The following is a 25,265-nucleotide window of genomic DNA, read 5'->3' as shown; positions in this document are numbered from 1 at the left end:
CACACTCCTTGTGCATCTCTCTACCTCCCCTCTGGGAATACCTCACTCTCTATGTTATTGCACTCCCTCTACCTAACCATCTGCCTATCTACCTCTATATCACCTTTCTTTCTCTGTCTGATACTGTCTCTTTAATTCACCTCTTTTCTCTCAAAACCGCATAAATCTTTCTACATTTCGCACACTCACTACCTTTCTCACTGACTAACTACTCTATTCACCTAACCGGCATTCTTCTACTTCTTCTGTCTGTGTCCTGGTGTCTACCTCAAAACTCTTTCTAGTCTTCTCTTGCTACCTCATGTCTCTCCTTCTAGCTCTTTCTGCCTCTGCCTCTCACTAACACACTTGTCTTTCTATCTTACCTCTTTCTCTACCTCAATCCTTTGTGTACTAAGCTATTCCTCTCTAAATCGCCTTCTTCCTCTTACATGGTAGAATCAGACATCACTTTCTACAGAGCGAATTGAGTTTGGCGGTCCGTGAACCGCCAAACTCATGGTGGGAGTCCGGCCACTTCTGCACCAGCGGTCAGACTGCCATTTGACCTCCACAACTTCCAGGGAACCGGGTTCCCTGGCGGTGAAGCGGCAGTCAGTGGTTCACAATATCCTGGTGGCGCCACTGCGGCACCACTATGCATATTACGAGTTTCAAGACTGTCTGTGGTCTCGTGGAGATTCTTACTCCATGAAACTGCTGATGGTCAGGAAACAAAGGGTTCCTACAGGGCCCCCTTGCCCCATGTGTGTTGGTGCATGCAGGTAGGCACATGTTGTGCCCCCTGTCTGCAAGCACCCTCAGTTTCAACATGGCATGGTGCTGAGCTGGAAAGCGCTGTGGCAGTTCTGCGACAGTGCAGCATTATGGTTTCACATCTGAGGCTTTTTACTGCACCGCCACAGGACCACCCCTTCACCTGCCCACCAGACCATGATTTCAGTTATAATCTGGCAGGCAGTAGCCCTGTTTGGCAGTGTGGGAACGTGGCAGTGGTGTGGCCAGGCTGCCACACTGCCAAAACTCGTAATCGGGCCCTAATTGTGGACATAAAAAGAGGAAGGAAGGCAAAGGGAGTCGAATTTCATTTTGAAAACTTATCAGATTTCTCCCAAATGAAATAGTGAACATCCTCAAAGCATTATTTTGATTTTCACCATTGCTGTGAGAATGCCGGATGTGAATGAATATTTAATTGCGATTACTCAGACACAGGGCAGTTATTCTTAAAGTAACAAGGATTTAGCTAAAAATGGATAACAAATTCAAATTTGTTCCAAATGATGTCAAAGTAACAAATTCAAATTTGTTCCAAATGATGTCAAAGCGGTCTGGGGGTTGACTACAGCAGGAGCAGCCCGTGCAGGCAAGATCGGTGGCGCTGTGGGGCAGGGTGGCTTCGGATTTGACAGACGACAACAAGGGAAATTTAAATAAATAATTCATATCCCCCGTCGTCGCCTGTTGAATCCCCCCCCCACCCCACCACTCTTACCTGCACAGGATGCTTCTGCAATACAGGAGAGTGCGTGGAACGAGCCGCAGGTGACAGTAGAGGTTCACTCATAGGTCTAGTTGTGGGGCTCTCCATGCTGATGGTGCAGGTGAAATTACAGCAAAGGAGGGGGAACTCATTCTGAGCAATTCTATCTTCATCTTCAAAAAGACATCGTCACATTTGAGGTGAAAGTTCAACTCTCCGGGGCCTATTCCCAAACTCCATTTGTTAGTATGTTTTGTAGTACTAAAAAAGGTCCTACAAAATGGAGGTCACAAACCTACGTGCATGGTTTAGGCCTCTACCTCTCCTATCTTTTTCTGTGCTTAGATCATTGCCCAGGGTGTGAAGGCTCTGCACAAGTAAATATACATTTTTGTAGTAAATGTGGGAAGAACAGAGGGGAGTGGACAGAAAATGCAGAATACTTACTAATAGAGAGGGGAATGGGGAGTGAGAGGTTAAAGGATAGTCAGGGAGGAGTTTAGGGAAGGACGTTTACCCACCTCCTTAAGAATACCCACATTCCTATTCACAAACTGCCCTTATAAAGTTACTACAGCCAAGGAGGGTCCCAACATGGTGGTACTCAGAGCTGGAGTAAGTCCAGTATGACATATAGCCTGCCACTGGTACTTCAACACCCTTCCATGGAAACCAATTGAGTTAGGGATATCAAATAAAACCTTATAGGAAATAATGTTAACTTAAATTAAATTCATTCATTATAAATAAACATAATTTAATGTTAAAAAAATAAATACAAATAGTCCATACTTTTTCTTTAATCATAAAATATGTTTGGGGATTTAAATATTGATGTGAAAATAACTGTTTTGTAATATATTTTAATAACTTTCAATTATTTCTGTACATCACTTTTAACAATTGATGATACATATAAATGTAGGTGGGAAATTATCCATTAATTTATTTGAAAGAACTAATTGTGATTGAATTGAAACTATTTTGAATAATTAAATGTGTTAAGTAAACATTTTATCAATAGAGCTTTAGCATTTTATGTTCAAGTTCTACATTTAAAAAAAATATATAGAATTAACTGAAATTAACATTTTTCATAGCACATATTTTTATAGACTTTTTCAAAGTTGAATAAACCTTTTTACTTTTCTCTATACTTTGCCATAGGGAGACTCCATAGTTGGGGTGGAGATCTCCGCGTAGTAAAATCTAGGAACAAGTTTAAAAAAAAGCTATTTCAACTTGGTTAATGTTAGTAAAAATATGTTCATGTTAAATGTTACTGCAAATTATTTTTGTGTTTACTTTAAATGAAGAAATAAAGTAAGAAATGCAACATCAATGTTACCTAAATTTTGAATTAAAAATAAACTATTTAACATATAATGAATAAGTTTTAATAAAAATAACACAATGTAAATTGAATGTTATCATAACAAGTTTCCTTAAATTTCCTTTCTTCTGAGATCGCAGCAACACGCGACGGGTAAGCTAGTATGCTATAAATGATTCAACCCAGATCTGTGACTGGGGGGGTCTGAAAACTTTCAGCGCTCCATCCATCATCTCCTTGTGTTTGCCATCTTTATTGCACAACACAAATCCCTCTTTTGGTATGGAAACATCGAGCCGGGTTACATACCTCCTTTTAAGTTTCCACAAAATTCAATTTCATCATCATGTCCAGTGCATACATCGAATGTGCGTTCCATTATTTTCATACTCTCATACCATATATCCAGGATCACGTAGAAGTTTTTTACATCAAAACCTAGACAAAACAGAAACATTTTACTTAGTGTGCTCACTTTAAATCACACTTGGGGCGTACATTGTTGATAGTTGAGGATGCTTGTTTTCTTAGGATTTCTGCAGCTTGAGCATTTTGATGGATGTGAAGGTATTACCAAATCTACCATGCCAACTGTCCCTGTAAAACCTCATAAAGCACTGAATCAAACAAAGATCTCAAGGTGTCACACGAATGCTTCCCCTGAAGTAATTTATCATTTTGATTCGCAAAGGTACTTCACATCTTGATGTTCATTTCTTAATTCTTTCAGAAAAGGGGGTGGTGATGGACAGAGTATCTGAATTAAGCAGAACACTCGTACCCAGTCAACAGATCAGGGCTTGATCCATCACTGTTTTTTAGCTCACTGCGCCATCCCAGGTCAGAACCTGGCTACATGCAAATTAGTCTGTCCCTGGCCCAGTGCATCATGGGAACAGGGCAGACCAAACTACCAAGCCAATTATTTTACTGGAAAGGAAACAAGCTTCCGGGGACCGGTTTCTGGCATTACAGCCGTCTTCGGCCCGGCTTGCTTGAATCCTGATGGTGCAGTGAGCAAGGGACTCATGTCTGAGCATACCCTTCCACGCTTATGGTGGACAAAACGATTCAGAAAAGGGGGTGGTGATGGACAGAGTATCTGAATTAAGCAGAACACTGGTAGCCAGTCAACAGATCAGGGCTTGATCCATTACCGTTTTTTAGCTCACTGCACCATCCCAGCTCAGAACCTGGCTACATGCAAATGAGTCTGTCCCTGGTCCAGTGCATCATGGGAACAGGGCAGACCAAACTACCAAGCCAATTCTTTTACTGGAAAGGAAACAAGCTTCCGGGGACCGGTTTCTGGCATTACAGCCGTCTTCGGCCCGGCTTGCTTGAATCCTGATGGTGCAGTGAGCAAGGGACTCATGTCTGAGCATACCCTTCCATGCTTATGGTGGACAAAACGATTCAGAAAAGGGGGTGGTGATGGACAGAGTATCTGAATTAAGCAGAACACTCGTACCCAGTCAACAGATCAGGGCGTAATCCATCACCGTTTTTTAGCTCACTGCACCATCGCAGCTCAGAACCTGGCTACATGCAAATTAGTCTGTCCCTGGCCCAGTGCATCATGGGAACAGGGCAGACCAAACTACCAAGCCAATTCTTTTACTGGAAAGGAAACAAGCTTCCGGGGACCAGTTTCTGGCATTACAGCCGTCTTCGGCCCGGCTTGCTTGAATCCTGATGGTGCAGTGAGCAAGGGACTCATGTCTGAGCATACCCTTCCACGCTTATGGTGGACAAAACGATTCAGAAAAGGGGGTGGTGATGGACAGAGTATCTGAATTAAGCAGACACTGGTACCCAGTCAACAGATCTGGGCTTGATCCATCACTGTTTTTTAGCTCACTGCACCATCCCAGCTCAGAACCTGGCTACATGCAAATTAGTCTGTCCCTGACCCAGTGCATCATGGGAACAGGGCAGACCAAACTACCAAGCCAATTCTTTTACTGGAAAGGAAACAAGCTTCCGGGGACCGGTTTCTGGCATTACAGCCGTCTTCGGCCCGGCTTGCTTGAATCCTGATGGTGCAGTGAGCAAGGGACTCATGTCTGAGCATACCCTTCCACGCTTATGGTGGACAAAACGATTCAGAAAAGGGGGTGGTGATGGACAGAGTATCTGAATTAAGCAGAACACTCGTAGCCAGTCAACAGATCAGGGCTTGATCCATCACCGTTTTTTAGCTCACTGCACCATCCCAGCGCAGAACCTGGCTACATGCAAATTAGTCTGTCCCTGGCCCAGTGCATCATGGGAACAGGGCAGACCAAACTACCAAGCCAATTCTTTTACTGGAAAGGAAACAAGGTTCCGCGGACAGGTTTCTGGCATTACAGCCGTCTTCAGCCCGGCTTGCTTGAATCCTGATGGTGCAGTGAGCAAGGGACTCATGTCTGAGCATACCCTTCCACGCTTATGGTGGACAAAACAATTCAGAAAAGGGGGTGGTGATGGACAGAGTATCTGAATTAAGCAGAACACTCATACCCAGTCAACAGATCAGGTCTTGATCCATCACCGTTTTTTAGCTCACTGCACCATCCCAGCTCAGAACCTGGCTACATGCAAATTAGTCTGTCCCTGGCCCAGTGCATCATGGGAACAGGGCAGACCAAACTACCAAGCCAATTCTTTTACTGGAACGGAAACAAGCTTCCGGGGACCGGTTTCTGGCATTACAGCCATCTTCGGCCCAGCTTGCTTGAATCCTGATGGTGCAGTGAGCAAGGGACTTATGTCTGAGCATACCCTTCCACGCTTATGGTGGACAAAACGATTCAGAAAAGGGGGTGGTGATGGACAGAGTATCTAAATTAAGCAGATCACTCGTACCCAGTCAACAGATCCGGGCTTGATCCATCACCGTTTTTTAGCTCACTGCACCATCCCAGCTCAGAACCTGGCTACATGCAAATTAGTCTGTCCCTGGCCCAGTGCATCATGGGAACAGGGCAGACCAAACTACCAAGCCAATTCTTTTACTGGAAAGGAAACAAGCTTCCGGGGACCGGTTTCTGGCATTACAGCCGTCTTCGGCCCGGCTTGCTTGAATCCTGATGGTGCAGTGAGCAAGGGACTCATGTCTGAGCATACCCTTTCACGCTTATGGTGGACAAAATGATTCAGAAAAGGGGGTGGTGATGGACAGAGTATCTGAATTAAGCAGAACACTCGTACCCAGTCAACAGATCAGGGCTTGATCCATCACCGTTTTTGAGCTCACTGCACCATCCCAGCTCAGAACCTGGCTACATGCAAATTAGTCTGTCCCTGGCCCAGTGCATCATGGGAACAGGGCAGACCAAACTACCAAGCCAATTCTTTTACTGGAAAGGAAACAAGCTTCCGGGGACCGGTTTCTGGCATTACAGCCGTCTTCGGCCCGGCTTGCTTGAATCCTGATGGTGCAGTGAGCAAGGGACTCATGTCTGAGCATACCCTTCCACGCTTATGGTGGACAAAACGATTCAGAAAAGGGGGTGGTGATGGACAGAGTATCTGAATTAAGCAGAACACTGGTACCCAGTCAACAGATCTGGGCTTGATCCATCACTGTTTTTTAGCTCACTGCACCATCCCAGCTCAGAACCTGGCTACATGCAAATTAGTCTGTCCCTGGCCCAGTGCATCATGGGAACAGGGCAGACCAAACTACCAAGCCAATTCTTTTACTGGAAAGGAAACAAGCTTCCGGGGACCGGTTTCTGGCATTACAGCCGTCTTCGGCCCGGCTTGCTTGAATCCTGATGGTGCAGTGAGCAAGGGACTCATGTCTGAGTATACCCTTCCACGCTTATGGTGGACAAAACGATTCAGAAAAGGGGGTGGTGATGGACAGAGTATCTGAATTAAGCAGAACACTGGTACCCAGTCAACAGATCTGGGATTGATCCATCACTGTTTTTTAGCTCACTGCACCATCCCAGCTCAGAACCTGGCTACATGCAAATTAGTCTGTCCCTGGCCCAGTGCATCATGGGAACAGGGCAGACCAAACTACCAAGCCAATTCTTTTACTGGAAAGGAAACAAGCTTCTGGGGACCGGTTTCTGGCATTACAGCCATCTTCGGCCCAGCTTGCTTGAATCCTGATGGTGCAGTGAGCAAGGGACTCATGTCTGAGCATACCCTTCCACGCTTATGGTGGACAAAACGATTTAGAAAAGGGGGTGGTGATGGACAGAGTATCTAAATTAAGCAGAACACTCGTACCAAGTCAACAGATCAGGGCTTGATCCATCACCGTTTTTTAGCTCACTGCACCATCCCAGCTCAGAACCTGGCTACATACAAATTAGTCTGTCCCTGGCCCAGTGCATCATGGGAACAGGGCAGACCAAACTACCAAGCCAATTCTTTTACTGGAAAGGAAACAAGCTTCCGGGGACCGGTTTCTGGCATTACAGCCGTCTTCGGCCCGGCTTGCTTGAATCCTGATGGTGCAGTGAGCAAGGGACTCATGTCTGAGCATACCCTTCCACGCTTATGGTGGACAAAACGATTCAGAAAAGGGAGTGGTGATGGACAGAGTATCTGAATTAAGCAGAACACTCGTACCCAGTCAACAGATCAGGGCTTGATCCATCACCGTTTTTTAGCTCACTGCACCATCCCAGCTCAGAACCTGGTTACATGCAAATTAGTCTGTCCCTGGCCTAGTGCATCATGGGAACAGGGCAGACCAAACTACCAAGCCAATTCTTTTACTGGAAAGGAAACAAGCTTCCGCGGACCGGTTTCTGGCATTACAGCCGTCTTCGGCCCGGCTTGCTTGAATCCTGATGGTGCAGTGAGCAAGGGACTCATGTCTGAGCATACCCTTCCACGCTTATGGTGGACAAAACGATTCAGAAAAGGGGGTGGTGATGGACAGAGTATCTGAATTAAGCAGAACACTCATACCCAGTCAACAGATCAGGTCTTGATCCATCACCGTTTTTTAGCTCACTGCACCATCCCAGCTCAGAACCTGGCTACATGCAAATTAGTCTGTCCCTGGCCCAGTGCATCATGGGAACAGGGCAGACCAAACTACCAAGCCAATTCTTTTACTGGAACGGAAACAAGCTTCCGGGGCCCGGTTCTGGCATTACAGCCATCTTCGGCCCAACTTGCTTGAATCCTGATGGTGCAGTGAGCAAGGAACTCATGTCTGAGCATACCCTTCCACGCTTATGGTGGACAAAACGATTCAGAAAAGGGGGTGGTGATGGACAGAGTATCTAAATTAAGCAGATCACTCGTACCCAGTCAACAGATCCGGGCTTGATCCATCACCGTTTTTTAGCTCACTGCACCATCCCAGCTCAGAACCTGGCTACATGCAAATTAGTCTGTCCCTGGCCCAGTGCATCATGGGAACAGGGCAGACCAAACTACCAAGCCAATTCTTTTACTGGAAAGGAAACAAGCTTCCGGGGACCGGTTTCTGGCATTACAGCCGTCTTCGGCCCGGCTTGCTTGAATCCTGATGGTGCAGTGAGCAAGGGACTCATGTCTGAGCATACCCTTTCACGCTTATGGTGGACAAAACGATTCAGAAAAGGGGGTGGTGATGGACAGAGTATCTGAATTAAGCAGAACACTCGTACCCAGTCAACAGATCAGGGCTTGATCCATCACCGTTTTTGAGCTCACTGCACCATCCCAGCTCAGAACCTGGCTACATGCAAATTAGTCTGTCCCTGGCCCAGTGCATCATGGGAACAGGGCAGACCAAACTACCAAGCCAATTCTTTTACTGGAAAGGAAACAAGCTTCCGGGGACCGGTTTCTGGCATTACAGCCGTCTTCGGCCCGGCTTGCTTGAATCCTGATGGTGCAGTGAGCAAGGGACTCATGTCTGAGCATACCCTTCCACGCTTATGGTGGACAAAACGATTCAGAAAAGGGGGTGGTGATGGACAGAGTATCTGAATTAAGCAGAACACTGGTACCCAGTCAACAGATCTGGGCTTGATCCATCACTGTTTTTTAGCTCACTGCACCATCCCAGCTCAGAACCTGGCTACATGCAAATTAGTCTGTCCCTGGCCCAGTGCATCATGGGAACAGGGCAGACCAAACTACCAAGCCAATTCTTTTACTGGAAAGGAAACAAGCTTCCGGGGACCGGTTTCTGGCATTACAGCCGGCTGCAGCCCGGCTTGCTTGAATCCTGATGGTGCAGTGAGCAAGGGACTAATGTCTGAGCATACCCTTCCACGCTTATGGTGGACAAAACGATTCAGAAAAGGGGGTGGTGATGGACAGAGTATCTGAATTAAGCAGAACACTCGTACCCAGTCAACAGATCAGGGCTTGATCCATCACCGTTTTATAGCTCACTGCACCATCCCAGCTCAGAACCTGGCTACATGCATATTAGTCTGTCCCTGGCCCAGTGCATCATGGGAACAGGACAGACCAAACTACCAAGCCAATTCTTTTACTGGAAAGGAAACAAGCTTCCGGGGACCGGTTTCTGGCATTACAGCCGTCTTCGGCCCGGCTTGCTTGAATCCTGATGGTGCAGTGAGCAAGGGACTCATGTCTGAGCATACCCTTCCACGATTATGGTGGACAAAACGATTCAGAAAAGGGGGTGTTGATGGACAGAGTATCTGAATTAAGCAGAACACTCGTACCCAGTCAACAGATCAGGGCTTGAAACATCACCGTTTTTGAGCTCATACACCATCCCAGCTCAGAACCTGGCTACATGCAAATTAGTCTGTCCCTGGCCCAGTGCATCATGGGAACAGGGCAGACCAAACAACCAAGCCAATTCTTTTACTGGAAAGGAAACAAGCTTCCGGGGACCGGTTTCTGGCATTACAGCTGTCTTCGGCCCGGCTTGCTTGAATCCTGATGGTGCAGTGAGCAAGGGACTCATGTCTGAGCATACCCTTCCACGCTTATGGTGGACAAAACGATGTAGAAAAGGGGGTGGTGATGGACAGAGTATCTGAATTAAGCAGAACACTCGTAGCCAGTCAACAGATCAGGGCTTGATCCATCACCGTTTTTTAGCTCACTGCACCATCCCAGCGCAGAACCTGGCTACATGCAAATTAGTCTGTCCCTGGCCCAGTGCATCATGGGAACAGGGCAGACCAAACTACCAAGCCAATTCTTTTACTGGAAAGGAAACAAGGTTCCGGGGACTGGTTTCTGGCATTACAGCCATCTTCAGCCCGGCTTGCTTGAATCCTGATGGTGCAGTGAGCAAGGGACTCATGTCTGAGCATACCCTTCCACGCTTATGGTGGACAAAACGATTTAGAAAAGGGGGTGGTGATGGACAGAGTATCTAAATTAAGCAGAACACTCGTACCCAGTCAACAGATCAGGGCTTGATCTATCACCGTTTTTTAGCTCACTGCACCATCCCAGCTCAGAACCTGCCTACATACAAATTAGTCTGTCCCTGGCCCAGTGCATCATGGGAACAGGGCAGACCAAACTACCAAGCCAATTCTTTTACTGGAAAGGAAACAAGCTTCCGGGGACCGGTTTCTGGCATTACAGCCGTCTTCGGCCCGGCTTGCTTGAATCCTGATGGTGCAGTGAGCAAGGGACTCATGTCTGAGCATACCCTTCCACGCTTATGGTGGACAAAACGATTCAGAAAAGGGAGTGGTGATGGACAGAGTATCTGAATTAAGCAGAACACTCGTACCCAGTCAACAGATCAGGGCTTGATCCATCACCGTTTTTTAGCTCACTGCACCATCCCAGCTCAGAACCTGGTTACATGCAAATTAGTCTGTCCCTGGCCTAGTGCATCATGGGAACAGGGCAGACCAAACTACCAAGCCAATTCTTTTACTGGAAAGGAAACAAGCTTCCGCGGACCGGTTTCTGGCATTACAGCCGTCTTCGGCCCGGCTTGCTTGAATCCTGATGGTGCAGTGAGCAAGGGACTCATGTCTGAGCATACCCTTCCACGCTTATGGTGGACAAAACGATTCAGAAAAGGGGGTGGTGATGGACAGAGTATCTGAATTAAGCAGAACACTCATACCCAGTCAACAGATCAGGTCTTGATCCATCACCGTTTTTTAGCTCACTGCACCATCCCAGCTCAGAACCTGGCTACATGCAAATTAGTCTGTCCCTGGCCCAGTGCATCATGGGAACAGGGCAGACCAAACTACCAAGCCAATTCTTTTACTGGAACGGAAACAAGCTTCCGGGGACCGGTTTCTGGCATTACAGCCATCTTCGGCCCAGCTTGCTTGAATCCTGATGGTGCAGTGAGCAAGGGACTCATGTCTGAGCATACCCTTCCACGCTTATGGTGGACAAAACGATTCAGAAAAGGGGGTGGTGATGGACAGAGTATCTAAATTAAGCAGATCACTCGTACCCAGTCAAAAGATCCGGGCTTGATCCATCACCGTTTTTTAGCTCACTGCACCATCCCAGCTCAGAACCTGGCTACATGCAAATTAGTCTGTCCCTGGCCCAGTGCATCATGGGAACAGGGCAGACCAAACTACCAAGCCAATTCTTTTACTGGAAAGGAAACAAGCTTCCGGGGACCGGTTTCTGGCATTACAGCCGTCTTCGGCCCGGCTTGCTTGAATCCTGATGGTGCAGTGAGCAAGGGACTCATGTCTGAGCATACCCTTTCACGCTTATGGTGGACAAAACGATTCAGAAAAGGGGGTGGTGATGGACAGAGTATCTGAATTAAGCAGAACACTCGTACCCAGTCAACAGATCAGGGCTTGATCCATCACCGTTTTTGAGCTCACTGCACCATCCCAGCTCAGAACCTGGCTACATGCAAATTAGTCTGTCCCTGGCCCAGTGCATCATGGGAACAGGGCAGACCAAACTACCAAGCCAATTCTTTTACTGGAAAGGAAACAAGCTTCCGGGGACCGGTTTCTGGCATTACAGCCGTCTTCGGCCCGGCTTGCTTGAATCCTGATGGTGCAGTGAGCAAGGGACTCATGTCTGAGCATACCCTTCCACGCTTATGGTGGACAAAACGATTCAGAAAAGGGGGTGGTGATGGACAGAGTATCTGAATTAAGCAGAACACTGGTACCCAGTCAACAGATCTGGGCTTGATCCATCACTGTTTTTTAGCTCACTGCACCATCCCAGCTCAGAACCTGGCTACATGCAAATTAGTCTGTCCCTGGCCCAGTGCATCATGGGAACAGGGCAGACCAAACTACCAAGCCAATTCTTTTACTTGAAAGGAAACAAGCTTCCGGGGACCGGTTTCTGGCATTACAGCCGTCTTCGGCCCGGCTTGCTTGAATCCTGATGGTGCAGTGAGCAAGGGACTCATGTCTGAGCATACCCTTCCACGCTTATGGTGGACAAAACGATTCAGAAAAGGGGGTGGTGATGGACAGAGTATCTGAATTAAGCAGAACACTGGTACCCAGTCAACAGATCTGGGCTTGATCCATCACTGTTTTTTAGCTCACTGCACCATCCCAGCTCAGAACCTGGCTACATGCATATTAGTCTGTCCCTGGCCCAGTGCATCATGGGAACAGGGCAGACCAAACTACCAAGCCAATTCTTTTACTGGAAAGGAAACAAGCTTCCGGGGACCGGTTTCTGGCATTACAGCCGTCTTCGGCCCGGCTTGCTTGAATCCTGATGGTGCAGTGAGCAAGGGACTCATGTCTGAGCATACCCTTCCACGCTTATGGTGGACAAAACGATTCAGAAAAGGGGGTGTTGATGGACAGAGTATCTGAATTAAGCAGACCACTCGTACCCAGTCAACAGATCAGGGCTTGAAACATCACCGTTTTTGAGCTCATACACCATCCCAGCTCAGAACCTGGCTACATGCAAATTAGTCTGTCCCTGGCCCAGTGCATCATGGGAACAGGGCAGACCAAACTACCAAGCCAATTCTTTTACTGGAAAGGAAACAAGCTTCCGGGGACCGGTTTCTGGCATTACAGCCTTCTTCGACCCGGCTTGCTTGAATCCTGATGGTGCAGTGAGCAAGGGACTCATGTCTAAGCATACCCTTCCACGCTTATGGTGGACAAAACGATTCAGAAAAGGGGGTGGTGATGGACAGAGTATCTGAATTAAGCAGAACACTCGTACCCAGTCAACAGATCAGGGCTTGATCCATCACCGTTTTTTAGCTCACTGCACCATCCCAGCTCAGAACCTGCCTACATGCAAATTAGTCTGTCTCTGGCCCAGTGCATCATGGGAACAGGGCAGACCAAACAACCAAGCCAATTCTTTTACTGGAAAGGAAACAAGCTTCCGGGGACCGGTTTCTGGCATTACAGCCGTCTTCGGCCCGGCTTGCTTGAATCCTGATGGTGCAGTGAGAAAGGGACTCATGTCTGAGCATACCCTTCCACGCTTATGGTGGACAAAACGATTCAGAAAAGGGGGTGGTGATGGACAGAGTATATGAATTAAGCAGAACACTCGTAGCCAGTCAACAGATAAGGCCTTGATCCATCACCGTTTTTTAGCTCACTGCACCATCCCAGCGCAGAACCTGGCTACATGCAAATTAGTCTGTCCCTGGCCCAGTGCATCATGGGAACAGGGCAGACCAAACTACCAAGCCAATTCTTTTACTGGAAAGGAAACAAGGTTCCGGGGACCGGTTTCTGGCATTACAGCCGTCTTCAGCCCGGCTTGCTTGAATCCTGATGGTGCAGTGAGCAAGGGACTCATGTCTGAGCATACCCTTCCACGCTTATGGTGGACAAAACAATTCAGAAAAGGGGGTGGTGATGGACAGAGTATCTGAATTAAGCAGAACACTCGTACCCAGTCAACAGATCAGTTCTTGATCCATCACCGTTTTTTAGCTCACTGCACCATCCCAGCTCAGAACCTGGCTACATGCAAATTAGTCTGTCCCTGGCCCAGTGCATCATGGGAACAGGGCAGACCAAACTACCAAGCCAATTCTTTTACTGGAAAGGAAACAAGCTTCTGGGGACCGGTTTCTGGCATTACAGCCGTCTTCGGCCCAGCTTGCTTGAATCCTGATGGTGCAGTGAGCAAGGGACTCATGTCTGAGCATACCCTTCCACGCTTATGGTGGACAAAACGATTCAGAAAAGGGGGTGGTGATGGACAGAGTATCTGAATTAAGCAGAACACTGGTACCCAGTCAACAGATCTGGGCTTGATCCATCACTGTTTTTTAGCTCACTGCACCATCCCAGCTCAGAACCTGGCTACATGCAAATTAGTCTGTCCCTGGCCCAGTGCATCATGGGAACAGGGCAGACCAAACTACCAAGCCAATTCTTTTACTGGAAAGAAAACAAGCTTCCGGGGACCGGTTTCTGGCATTACAGCCGTCTTCAGCCCGGCTTGCTTGAATCCTGATGGTGCAGTGAGCAAGGGACTAATGTCTGAGCATACCCTTCCACGCTTATGGTGGACAAAACGATTCAGAAAAGGGGGTGGTGATGGACAGAGTATCTGAATTAAGCAGAACACTCGTACCCAGTCAACAGATCAGGGCTTGATCCATCACCGTTTTATAGCTCACTGCACCATCCCAGCTCAGAACCTGGCTACATGCATATTAGTCTGTCCCTGGCCCAGTGCATCATGGGAACAGGGCAGACCAAACTACCAAGCCAATTCTTTTACTGGAAAGGAAACAAGCTTCCGGGGACCGGTTTCTGGCATTACAGCCGTCTTCGGCCCGGCTTGCTTGAATCCTGATGGTGCAGTGAGCAAGGGACTCATGTCTGAGCATACCCTTCCACGCTTATGGTGGACAAAACGATTCAGAAAAGGGGGTGTTGATGGACAGAGTATCTGAATTAAGCAGAACACTCGTACCCAGTCAACAGATCAGGGCTTGAAACATCACCGTTTTTGAGCTCATACACCATCCCAGCTCAGAACCTGGCTACATGCAAATTAGTCTGTCCCTGGCCCAGTGCATCATGGGAACAGGGCAGACCAAACTACCAAGCCAATTCTTTTACTGGAAAGGAAACAAGCTTCCGGGGACCGGTTTCTGGCATTACAGCCTTCTTCGGCCCGGCTTGCTTGAATCCTGATGGTGCAGTGAGCAAGGGACTCATGTCTAAGCATACCCTTCCACGCTTATGGTGGACAAAACGATTCAGAAAAGGGGGTGGTGATGGACAGAGTATCTGAATTAAGCAGAACACTCGTACCCAGTCAACAGATCAGGGCTTGATCCATCACCGTTTTTTAGCTCACTGCACCATCCCAGCTCAGAACCTGCCTACATGCAAATTAGTCTGTCCCTGGCCCAGTGCATCATGGGAACAGGGCAGACCAAACAACCAAGCCAATTCTTTTACTGGAAAGGAAACAAGCTTCCGGGGACCGGTTTCTGGCATTACAGCCGTCTTCGGCCCGGCTTGCTTGAATCCTGATGGTGCAGTGAGCAAGGGACTCATGTCTGAGCATACCCTTCCACGCTTATGGTGGACAAAACGATTCAGAAAAGGGGGTGGTGATGGACAGAGTATCTGAATTAAGCAGAACACTCGTAGCCAGTCAACAGATCAGGGCTTGATCCATCACCGTTTTTTAGCTCACTGCACCATCCCAGCGCAGAACCTGGCTACATGCAAATTAGTCTGTCCCTGGCCCAGTGCATCATGGGAACAGGGCAGACCAAACTACCAAGCCAATTCTTTTACTGGAAAGGAAACAAGGTTCCGGGGACCGGTTTCTGGCATTACAGCCGTCTTCAGCCCGGCTTGCTTGAATCCTGATGGTGCAGTGAGCAAGGGACTCATGTCTGAGCATACCCTTCCACGCTTATGGTGGACAAAACAATTCAGAAAAGGGGGTGGTGATGGACAGAGTATCTGAATTAAGCAGAACACTCGTACCCAGTCAACAGATCAGTTCTTGATCCATCACCGTTTTTTAGCTCACTGCACCATCCCAGCTCAGAACCTGGCTACATGCAAATTAGTCTGTCCCTGGCCCAGTGCATCATGGGAACAGGGCAGACCAAACTACCAAGCCAATTCTTTTACTGGAAAGGAAACAAGCTTCTGGGGACCGGTTTCTGGCATTACAGCCGTCTTCGGCCCAGCTTGCTTGAATCCTGATGGTGCAGTGAGCAAGGGACTCATGTCTGAGCATACCCTTCCACGCTTATGGTGGACAAAATGATTTAGAAAAGGGGGTGGTGATGGACAGAGTATCTAAATTAAGCAGAACACTCGTACCCAGTCAACAGATCAGGGCTTGATCCATCACCGTTTTTTAGCTCACTGCACCATCCCAGCTCAGAACCTGGCTACATGCAAATTAGTCTGTCCCTGGCCCAGTGCATCATGGGAACAGGGCAGACCAAACAACCAAGCCAATTCTTTTACTGGAAAGGAAACAAGCTTCCGGGGACCGGTTTCTGGCATTACAGCCGTCTTCGGCCCGGCTTGCTTGAATCCTGATGGTGCAGTGAGCAAGGGACTCATGTCTGAGCATACCCTTCCACGCTTATGGTGGACAAAACGATTCAGAAAAGGGGGTGGTTATGGACAGAGTATCTGAATTAAGCAGAACACTCGTAGCTAGTCAACAGATCAGGGCTTGATCCATCACCGTTTTTTAGCTCACTGCACCATCCCAGCGCAGAACCTGGCTACATGCAAATTAGTCTGTCCCTGGCCCAGTGCATCATGGGAACAGGGCAGACCAAACTACCAAGCCAATTCTTTTACTGGAAAGGAAACAAGGTTCCGGGGACCGGTTTCTGGCATTACAGCCATCTTCAGCTCGGCTTGCTTGAATCCTGATGGTGCAGTGAGCAAGGGACTCATGCCTGAGCATACCCTTCCACGCTTATGGTGGACAAAACGATTCAGAAAAGGGAGTGGTGATGGACAGAGTATCTGAATTAAGCAGAACACTCGTACCCAGTCAACAGATCAGGGCTTGATCCATCACCGTTTTTTAGCTCACTGCACCATCCCAGCTCAGAACCTGGTTACATGCAAATTAGTCTGTCCCTGGCCTAGTGCATCATGGGAACAGTGCAGACCAAACTACCAAGCCAATTCTTTTACTGGAAAGGAAACAAGCTTCCGGGGACCGGTTTCTAGCATTACAGCCGTCTTCGGCCCGGCTTGCTTGAATCCTGATGGTGCAGTGAGCAAGGGACTCATGTCTGAGCATACCCTTCCACGCTTATGGTGGACAAAACGATTCAGAAAAGGGGGTGGTGATGGACAGAGTATCTGAATTAAGCAGAACACTCATACCCAGTCAACAGATCAGGTCTTGATCCATCACCGTTTTTTAGCTCACTGCACCATCCCAGCTCAGAACCTGGCTACATGCAAATTAGTCTGTCCCTGGCCCAGTGCATCATGGGAACAGGGCAGACCAAACTACCAAGCCAATTCTTTTACTGGAACGGAAACAAGCTTCCGGGGACCGGTTTCTGGCATTACAGCCGTCTTCGGCCCAGCTTGCTTGAATCCTGATGGTGCAGTGAGCAAGGGACTCATGTCTGAGCATACCCTTCCACGCTTATGGTGGACAAAACGATTCAGAAAAGGGGGTGGTGATGGACAGAGTATCTAAATTAAGCAGAGCACTCGTACCCAGTCAACAGATCCGGGCTTGAGCCATCACCGTTTTTTAGCTCACTGCACCATCCCAGCTCAGAACCTGGCTACATGCAAATTAGTCTGTCCCTGGCCCAGTGCATCATGGGAACAGGGCAGACCAAACTACCAAGCCAATTCTTTTACTGGAAAGGAAACAAGCTTCCGGGGACCGGTTTCTGGCATTACAGCCGTCTTCAGCCCGGCTTGCTTGAATCCTGATGGTGCAGTGAGCAAGGGACTCATGTCTGAGCATACCCTTTCACGCTTATGGTGGACAAAACGATTCAGAAAAGGGGGTGGTGATGGACAGAGTATCTGAATTAAGCAGAACACTCATACCCAGTCAACAGATCAGGGCTTGATCCATCACCGTTTTTGAGCTCACTGCACCATCCCAGCTCAGAACCTGGCTACATGCAAATTAGTCTGTCCCTGGCCCAGTGCATCATGGGAACAGGGCAGACCAAACTACCAAGCCAATTCTTTTACTGGAAAGGAAACAAGCTTCCGGGGACCGGTTTCTGGCATTACAGCCGTCTTCGGCCCAGCTTGCTTGAATCCTGATGGTGCAGTGAGCAAGGGACTCATGTCTGAGCATATCCTTCCACGCTTATGGTGGACAAAACGATTCAGAAAACGGGGTGGTGATGGACAGAGTATCTAAATTAAGCAGAACACTCGTACCCAGTCAACAGATCAGGGCTTGATCCATCACCGTTTTTGAGCTCACTGCACCATCCCAGCTCAGAACCTGGCTACATGCAAATTAGTCTGTCCCTGGCCCAGTGCATCATGGGAACAGGGCAGACCAAACTACCAATCCAATTCTTGTACTGGAAAGGAAACAAGCTTCCGGGGACCGGTTTCTGGCATTACAGCCGTCTTCGGCCCGGCTTGCTTGAATCCTGATGGTGCAGTGAGCAAGGGACTCATGTCTGAGCATACCCTTCCACGCGTATGGGGGACAAAACGATTCAGAAAAGGTAGCATTTCCCTCTTGTCATAATGTTCCTAGAACACCTGTCCATAAATTATGACCCAACAGGGCAGAAATATAAATAAGTTTGAAATAAAAATAGCGCCAAAAAGTGTTAAGCACCAACCGCACTCAACTGGACATGGTAGAATGCAACCTAGGCGCACATTGATGCCAACCAGTGGAAAGAGATAAAAACAAGGAGAAATAAAGACATTTCTCCTTGTTATGCCTGCCCTGGTTAGGTGCACAGTTTTGACGCATTCCCGTGTTTACAGAGCCTTGTAAATCTGGGAGTAAATCAATATCCATCGGTGTTGCGTGGGAACACCCACTGCAATGCCCATGGAACGCCTCCTTGAAGTGGTGTAAGGCAATGCAGAGACTTGCCCTGTGCTGCCTTGCCTTACTCCATTTCTTCAAGGCCATGAAAAGTAATGCAGAATTACCTTGCATGACCTCGTAGATATGGGCCTGCACTCTGCGATGCCGAAAAAGTCAAAAAAATTATACACCAGTGGCCCAAGGGGCTTGTAAATAAGCCCCTAAGTCTCAAAAATGACTGGTTGGTACATTTGTAAATGGGCTGATTCTGTGAATTGGTCAGTTTGCTAACGCAAAATAGCTTGATGTGTGTGGCCCTCAGTTACTTATTTTTTAATAAGCACAAACGTCTCATTCACCTCTTACAGAAGTAAAAACAATTGCTGAAAGTCCTTAAATACAAATTGTATTGAATTAACAGGCAGCTGTATTTTGCTATCTTGATTGGTTGGCATAGTTAAGTGTGGCTTATTTTTCCCATATTAAAAGTGACGCACTGGTGGCGAAAGGGGCCTGCAAATAAACCCCCTAAGTGTATTCGTACTTCACAGATCTTCAGTGTTTCTGGGAGCATTCTTGATCCAAAATATGGCACACTAAGTTGCTTTGCAATTCCCATTGCGATTTAATGCTTATCCCAAAAGGATTGGATTTGTTCAAAATGAAAAGCAAAGTGACTTACTTAATGAAAGTTGCCGCAGCGGGAAAATATCAGAAACATGTAAAAGAATCTTGAGTCTATAGACATTTTTGATTCGATCTTCGTTTTAAGATCCCATATTTCTTTACATTTCTAGAATTGGCTTTATCAGTGCCAAATTATTCTGAAAATACAATTAGGAGTGTAAGCTAAACTGCTGGCTCCAGATTTAGCGCCGTGCTTCAAGAATGGACTACCACTTCTACACAACATTCCTTATACAGCACTTTTTATTGGTCCGATGTTGCTATGTTTTTTTGTGTGACACCAGTTAAATAATTGTATTTGTTTCAAAGCAAAATTTAAGAAAGGTACATAAATGGACCCAATAATTTGAACAAGCGTATATCTCATGATATAAATAAGTAATGCGTTAATAAAAGTTTCTATTTACATATCAAGATTCTATCTTCGATCATATGAAGAAAAGAAAAGTCTTTGTACTTGAGTGATATGCATTTAGAAAACAGAATTACTTGTGATTACTAGTATTGAAGAGTGAAACATTGTAAAAGATTATAATCTTTAAGATTTTAAAAGTTAGATGAATAAGCGGGCCCCAAAAACGATAAATTAGCAAAGTAATGCCAGTTCTATTAAATACTAACTAGTAACAAGTGATATCAAGTAATATGATCTAAAAATTAGATTACAATAAAAAGCATATCATATCTAAACCTATGTAAATTTATGGAGGCTTTGGAACCTCATGGATTGATTCAGATGGAACATTCTTTGTGTACTCTAATTTTTTCCTTTTAATATTTTTTTATTATTGCTTTTTTCCAAGATGCATTACAACGAATCAAGGATTTAACAAGCCAGTGCTCCACAATAAGCTGGACCAACTTTGACATCATTTCAGATATAAACGTCCTCTTGCAAACAACACAAAAAGTTAAACTATTACAGAGGAGCATTGTTAGACCTGGCACCTTGGCGTGGGTTCCCTTCCAGGTTTTGCTGATGTGCCTCAGATGTTTTTGCTCAGGGCACTGCACCACGGCCAATCCGTGCCGCAGTGCAAGTGCTCCCAATGTAAAATGTATATGTGATTGATTTCCATGATTGGCTCATTGGATTTACTGTCAGTCCCCAGTAAAGTGCACCAGGAGTGCCAGGGATTGTAAATGCCAATACTGCTAGTGGGCCTGCAGCGCTGGTCGCGCCACCCACAGAAGCAGCCTTTTAAAATGTGTCTAGGGTCTGCCATTGCAGAACCTGTTTGCAGTCTGGTACTGTCATGCTGGCTGGGCAAGTGCACACACTTGCCAGCCTCAAAACCTTCCCTTTACTTCATATTAGTCACCCCTATGGTAGGCCCTACGGTAGGGTGCATTGTAAATGTAAGGTAGGACAAGTCCTGATGTGTATGGCATGTCCTAATAGTGAATTACAGCCTATTTCGTTTTTCACTATTGTAAGGCTACCTGCTCTCTTAGGCCAAGATGGGCTGTGGAATTATTACACCATATAATCCCAGCAGGCTCAGGGAACATGGTAGAAAGTCAAGTTTAGTATGCCTGAACTCAGAATAATAAAATACTTATTTTAGTAAAGTTTATTTTAATATCCTGTGTTTGCAAATGCTACTTTTAGAAAGTTAGCATTTGCTTGCCTAACCATTTCAGCCCGCCTCTGCTAGGATGTGTATCTGCTGTCTGGGTTGTGTGAGTGACAGGGCTGGGGGATGACAGGTGGTGAATGCAAGGATTACATCTTAGTGGGATGTGGGAGGGCCCCTGGAGTCTGAATAGGGCTGTGCTCTGCCACCACAATGCTGGCTCCACCTCCTGGGGAGCGGCTGATGGCCCGACACCTGGCCCAGGAAGAGGGAAGACTGTCAACAGAGTACTCCTGGCTGCCCCTGTCATCACAATGCTGGCTCCACCTCCTGCGGAGCGTCTGATGGGCCTGCCCCTCACACTGAAAGGAAAAGCCAGGAGCAGCACAACAGAGTGCTTCAAGACTGAATTAGGTTATGCAAAAGCCCCTCTGGCCTGTAAGAACAAAAGAAACTGAGTATAAGTATAGGAGCCCTGCTCCTAAGAAACTAGATCCTGTTTCCCACAATGAACCTCTGCCCAACTAGAAGGAGAAGAAGAAGCTGGAAGGACTGGCCTACTGTCTGCCTTGCTGAGGAAGGAGAGGAGAACACTTATTGAGAGGACTTTGCTAACTTGTGCTTGAAACTTTCTCCAAGGGCTTGATTGAGCTTGCCCCCTGAACGGAACCCCAGGACCAGTGGGTTCCCCTGTGCCTTGGCTCATATGCAAGCTGAACCATGTTATTCCTCCCGCCAGAGGCAAGACTGCGCCCCCCTCGCCCTCTCCTAGAGTCGTGGCACTCGGGAGCGGCCCGCCCATTTACCCGTTGAGAGCCTCGCTCTGCTTAGAGTCGCTCTCTGCCCCTCGGGTCAGGCCGCCTGCTCCTCTGCCCCTGCTCGTTAATTGGAGTGCTTAGTGTGCTCGTCTACACCCTCCCGCCGGAATCCGGATCCCGAGAGCGCTCCTCAAGCCTGGACGGCCTCCCGTGCACTGCGAGCGCAACCGCCCACTCCGCTGTGCTCTCCGACCTGTAGAGATGCCGCACCACACAAGAAGGAATCCGCCCCCAGTACGGACCGTACTGGAGGCCCCTGTGCCATGCCCCGCCTTCCGGAATCCGCCCGCTACTTGTGAACCCCAAGGTACGTCTTGTGCTTGAAGCGCACCAACACGTCTGCCTGCCTGGTAGACTGAGGAAGAAGCAACGCCGCACTCCAAGCACCAATCAGCACACCACAGGCTCGGGGCCGCAACGTTTTATTTCCCCGTTCTCCCTGTGCACCTCTGCCATGCCCAGTACGCTCCCCGCTGTCCGCCGCCCCGCTGACAGCCTACGGCGCGTACCCGACCCGGACATCTCCCCCTGCGTAGCCGAGTGTGAGTCGCAACAGAGCTGTACGAATCGTACCCGGCCTTGGGATCAGCCGCATCGTACGCGGCGCACCGCGAGAAGCGTGGGAGTCAGCAGGACTAAGCTTCTCGGCCCATACGACGCGCAGGGACACGCTACGAGCCGCACAGCCAGCCACAGTGCTGGGAAGTGTGCCCAGAGAACTAAGAGACCTATTTTTAAGTACAAAAGACTAGAAGGAAGCAGCGTACCATCCAAAAGAGAACTTGCCATTATTTTACAGACTTGTGGCTTAGATAAAGAATGTTATATTGGTTTTGTGATAAGTTCTTGCCTACATAGAGATATTTTCATATAAAGAAGACGTATTTTTACATAATCACAGCCTGGTGTCCATTTGTGGGGGGATTGGTATATTTACTGTGTGTGTGATTACAAATGCTTAACCCAATAATGCCTAAAGATTAGCCTTGGCTTCTCACGCCACGCACTTATAGGGTGAGCAAGGGTAATTCCAAAGGGGTCATCCTTTGCCCTGACTTAGAGGAGAGGGTCCCTGCTTGTCACAAGTGAATACTTGCGCCAACCAGAGACCCCCAATTCTAAAAAGCATAGTTCACATAATGATTCAACAAAACAGTTGCAGTACAGCAATTTTACGAAATACAATCACAGTATTATCACAGTCACAGAGTCTCGAATGTTGCTCTCATTGGTTGTATCTAAGGTTGAACATATTTCCAGGTTCACAAGATAATAACATACCACCAACGTGTAGATGTACTCATGGTCTTAGTGATCTATGGAATGGGCCTGTAGGTAGCTCTTGAGTAGGTGCCAAATGTCACAGGGGCGCGATGTGGCGGGTAAAAGTGTGGCATAAGCATCACACATAGTATCACAATAAATGAGATCCCCAATCCATATCCATACTAATGGTGTTTGTGTTCCTCCCCAGTGTAGTGACACCCGTCGCTTAGCTATCAACAAGGCCATTGATCTTACCTTGTACACAGACGACACCCAAATTGTGGTGTCCCTGGTACCCGGTCAGGAGGTTGGGATGGAGAAACGTTTTCAGGACTGCATTGAAGCATTAAGCAACTGGATGGGGGAAAATTGTCTAAAACTTAACTATGACAAAACAGAGGTAATTCTATTCGGTAATGACCCTATCTTCTGGACCCCCAACTGGTGGCCGCCATCCATGGGCTCCATTCCTGTACCTGCGAAGAAGGTGAAGAACCAAGGTGTAATTGGTGATGACAAACTTAACTTCGGAGACCAAATAGATGCAGTTTCTTTTAAAACCACGTTTGTACTTAAACAATAAAAAAAATCTGCCTTTTCTACCATTGGGCAGTCGACAGACGGTGGTTACCGCTTTGGTCCTATCAAAGCTTGATTATTTTACCAGCCTGTACTTAAACATCCAGGAACACTTTATGAATAAGCTCCAAACACTGCAAAATGCTCGGCTAGGCTTATTATCAGCATACCAAAGTTTGCCTCAATTTCTACAGGAATAAAATTGGCTCTCAGTGAGAAATAGAGTTCGCTTCAAGGCGCTGTGTACGATTTATAAAGCTCTACATGGAATTGGACCTGAACATCTGATTAAACAATTCAAATTTTATACATCGAAAAGGAATCTTCGCTCTTCTGGAGCCAAGTTGATTACAGTGCCAGCCATTAAAAAAGCCACTTGGGGAGGTCGAAGCTTCATACTCGGGGCAGCAAAAGCCTGGAATGACAACAATGACTATCTCAAACATTCCATGGATTTATTATCTTTTAGGAAAAGTCTGAAACATGGCTTTTTGACAAATAGTTCTTTTAAGTAATGACACACATTCATCTCCCATTAGGTCTGCTGGTTTATGTAATGGAAGGGTAACTAGCGCCAGGACACCCCTGGGTAATCGAGCGCTATGTAAGCTGCCAAAACATAACATAACATAACATTGCTGAAAATATTGGGAGTAACGTAGGCTCTATAAAGATATTTAAAATGTAATAATTTATGTCTATAGTTGCCTGAGACGTAGAGCGTCTGGGAGCAACAGTAGTTCCACATGTCGTCAGTGATAGTAATATCTAAATCTTGCTCCCAGGATACCCGTACTTTAGAGCCTACAGGTGAGCGTAGGGAGAGCGACAAATGATACATGTGTGATACTAAATGTGCACTGTCTGGTGAAGTAATAAGAAGTGTGAGTGGTGGAAAGTCGAATTGTTCATAAGAGGAGTCAGGGAGGGTCTTCAATAGGGAGATACGTATTCTATGGAGCAAGAAGCTGTCCATGTGAGTCGTAGTACCACGTGCGGTCAAGTCGGCAGTCGAACATGGTTTAGCGTCATTAAACAAGTCACCCAGTTTTAAGAGTCGATGTGTAAGTTGCGTTCGTTTAGTGAGAGTTTCTATAGTAGGGGATATCCATGGGTAGATGTGGTAAATGGGTTAAACCAGTGGTAAATGTGGAGAGTATAAAGATGTGTATTTTAGGTATTTATGCAACTTCGACCATGCCCAACATGTGTGTCCATAAGGTTCCCCTTGGTCCCCCGCTTGGCGTCCCCTTTGCATCCAACCCCCACCTTTCCTTTACAACCTTGTGCCCCCCACGAGCGGCTAGTTGCCACCTCCAAGATGGCCACCACCACACACATGGTTCTAGGATCCTTCCGCCCCATTCAAGATGGTGGTACACGCAAACACGTATATCTGACGCTAGCTGCCCCTGGCTCATTCCCTGACTGGAGCCATTGCGCAATACAGCGGACTGAAGATGTTCCAATTGGAACTCTAAGGTAAGCCAAGCTCACTTGAGGATCCCACCGCCTGCCCCTGTGCGCCCACCATGCCTCTTTCTCACTCCAGCCGGTTCTCCCGTTTCAGACAACTTCCACATAATTGTAACTACTCGTGACGTTCTTCCTCCCTGAAGAGACTTCAGCATAACTGTGTA

The 25,265-nt window shown here is 47.3% G+C and overlaps 1 protein-coding gene across 4 annotated transcripts in view; it reads right to left on the bottom strand.

The window, feature by feature from the left end:
• The window catches only part of LY96 (lymphocyte antigen 96), a 636,369-nt gene that overhangs the window by 172,542 nt on the left and 438,562 nt on the right, over window positions 1–25,265 (bottom strand). For 3 of the 4 annotated variants that reach the window (XM_086965896.1, XM_086965895.1, XM_086965894.1), the window contains exon 3: window positions 3,126–3,254. The exons of the other annotated variant lie outside the window; for it this stretch is intronic. In XM_086965896.1, the coding sequence (XP_086822022.1) occupies window positions 3,126–3,254 (129 nt within the window). The remainder of the gene's footprint in view (window positions 1–3,125; window positions 3,255–25,265) is intronic. 4 annotated transcript variants of the gene reach the window in all.

The sequence above is a fragment of the Lissotriton vulgaris genome, chromosome 4_1 (assembly GCF_964263255.1).
Source record: "Lissotriton vulgaris chromosome 4_1, aLisVul1.2, whole genome shotgun sequence".
NCBI lineage: Eukaryota > Metazoa > Chordata > Amphibia > Caudata > Salamandridae > Lissotriton > Lissotriton vulgaris.
The sequence above is the reverse complement of the archived record's forward strand: the minus strand, read 5'-3'. Positions and strand labels throughout refer to the sequence as shown.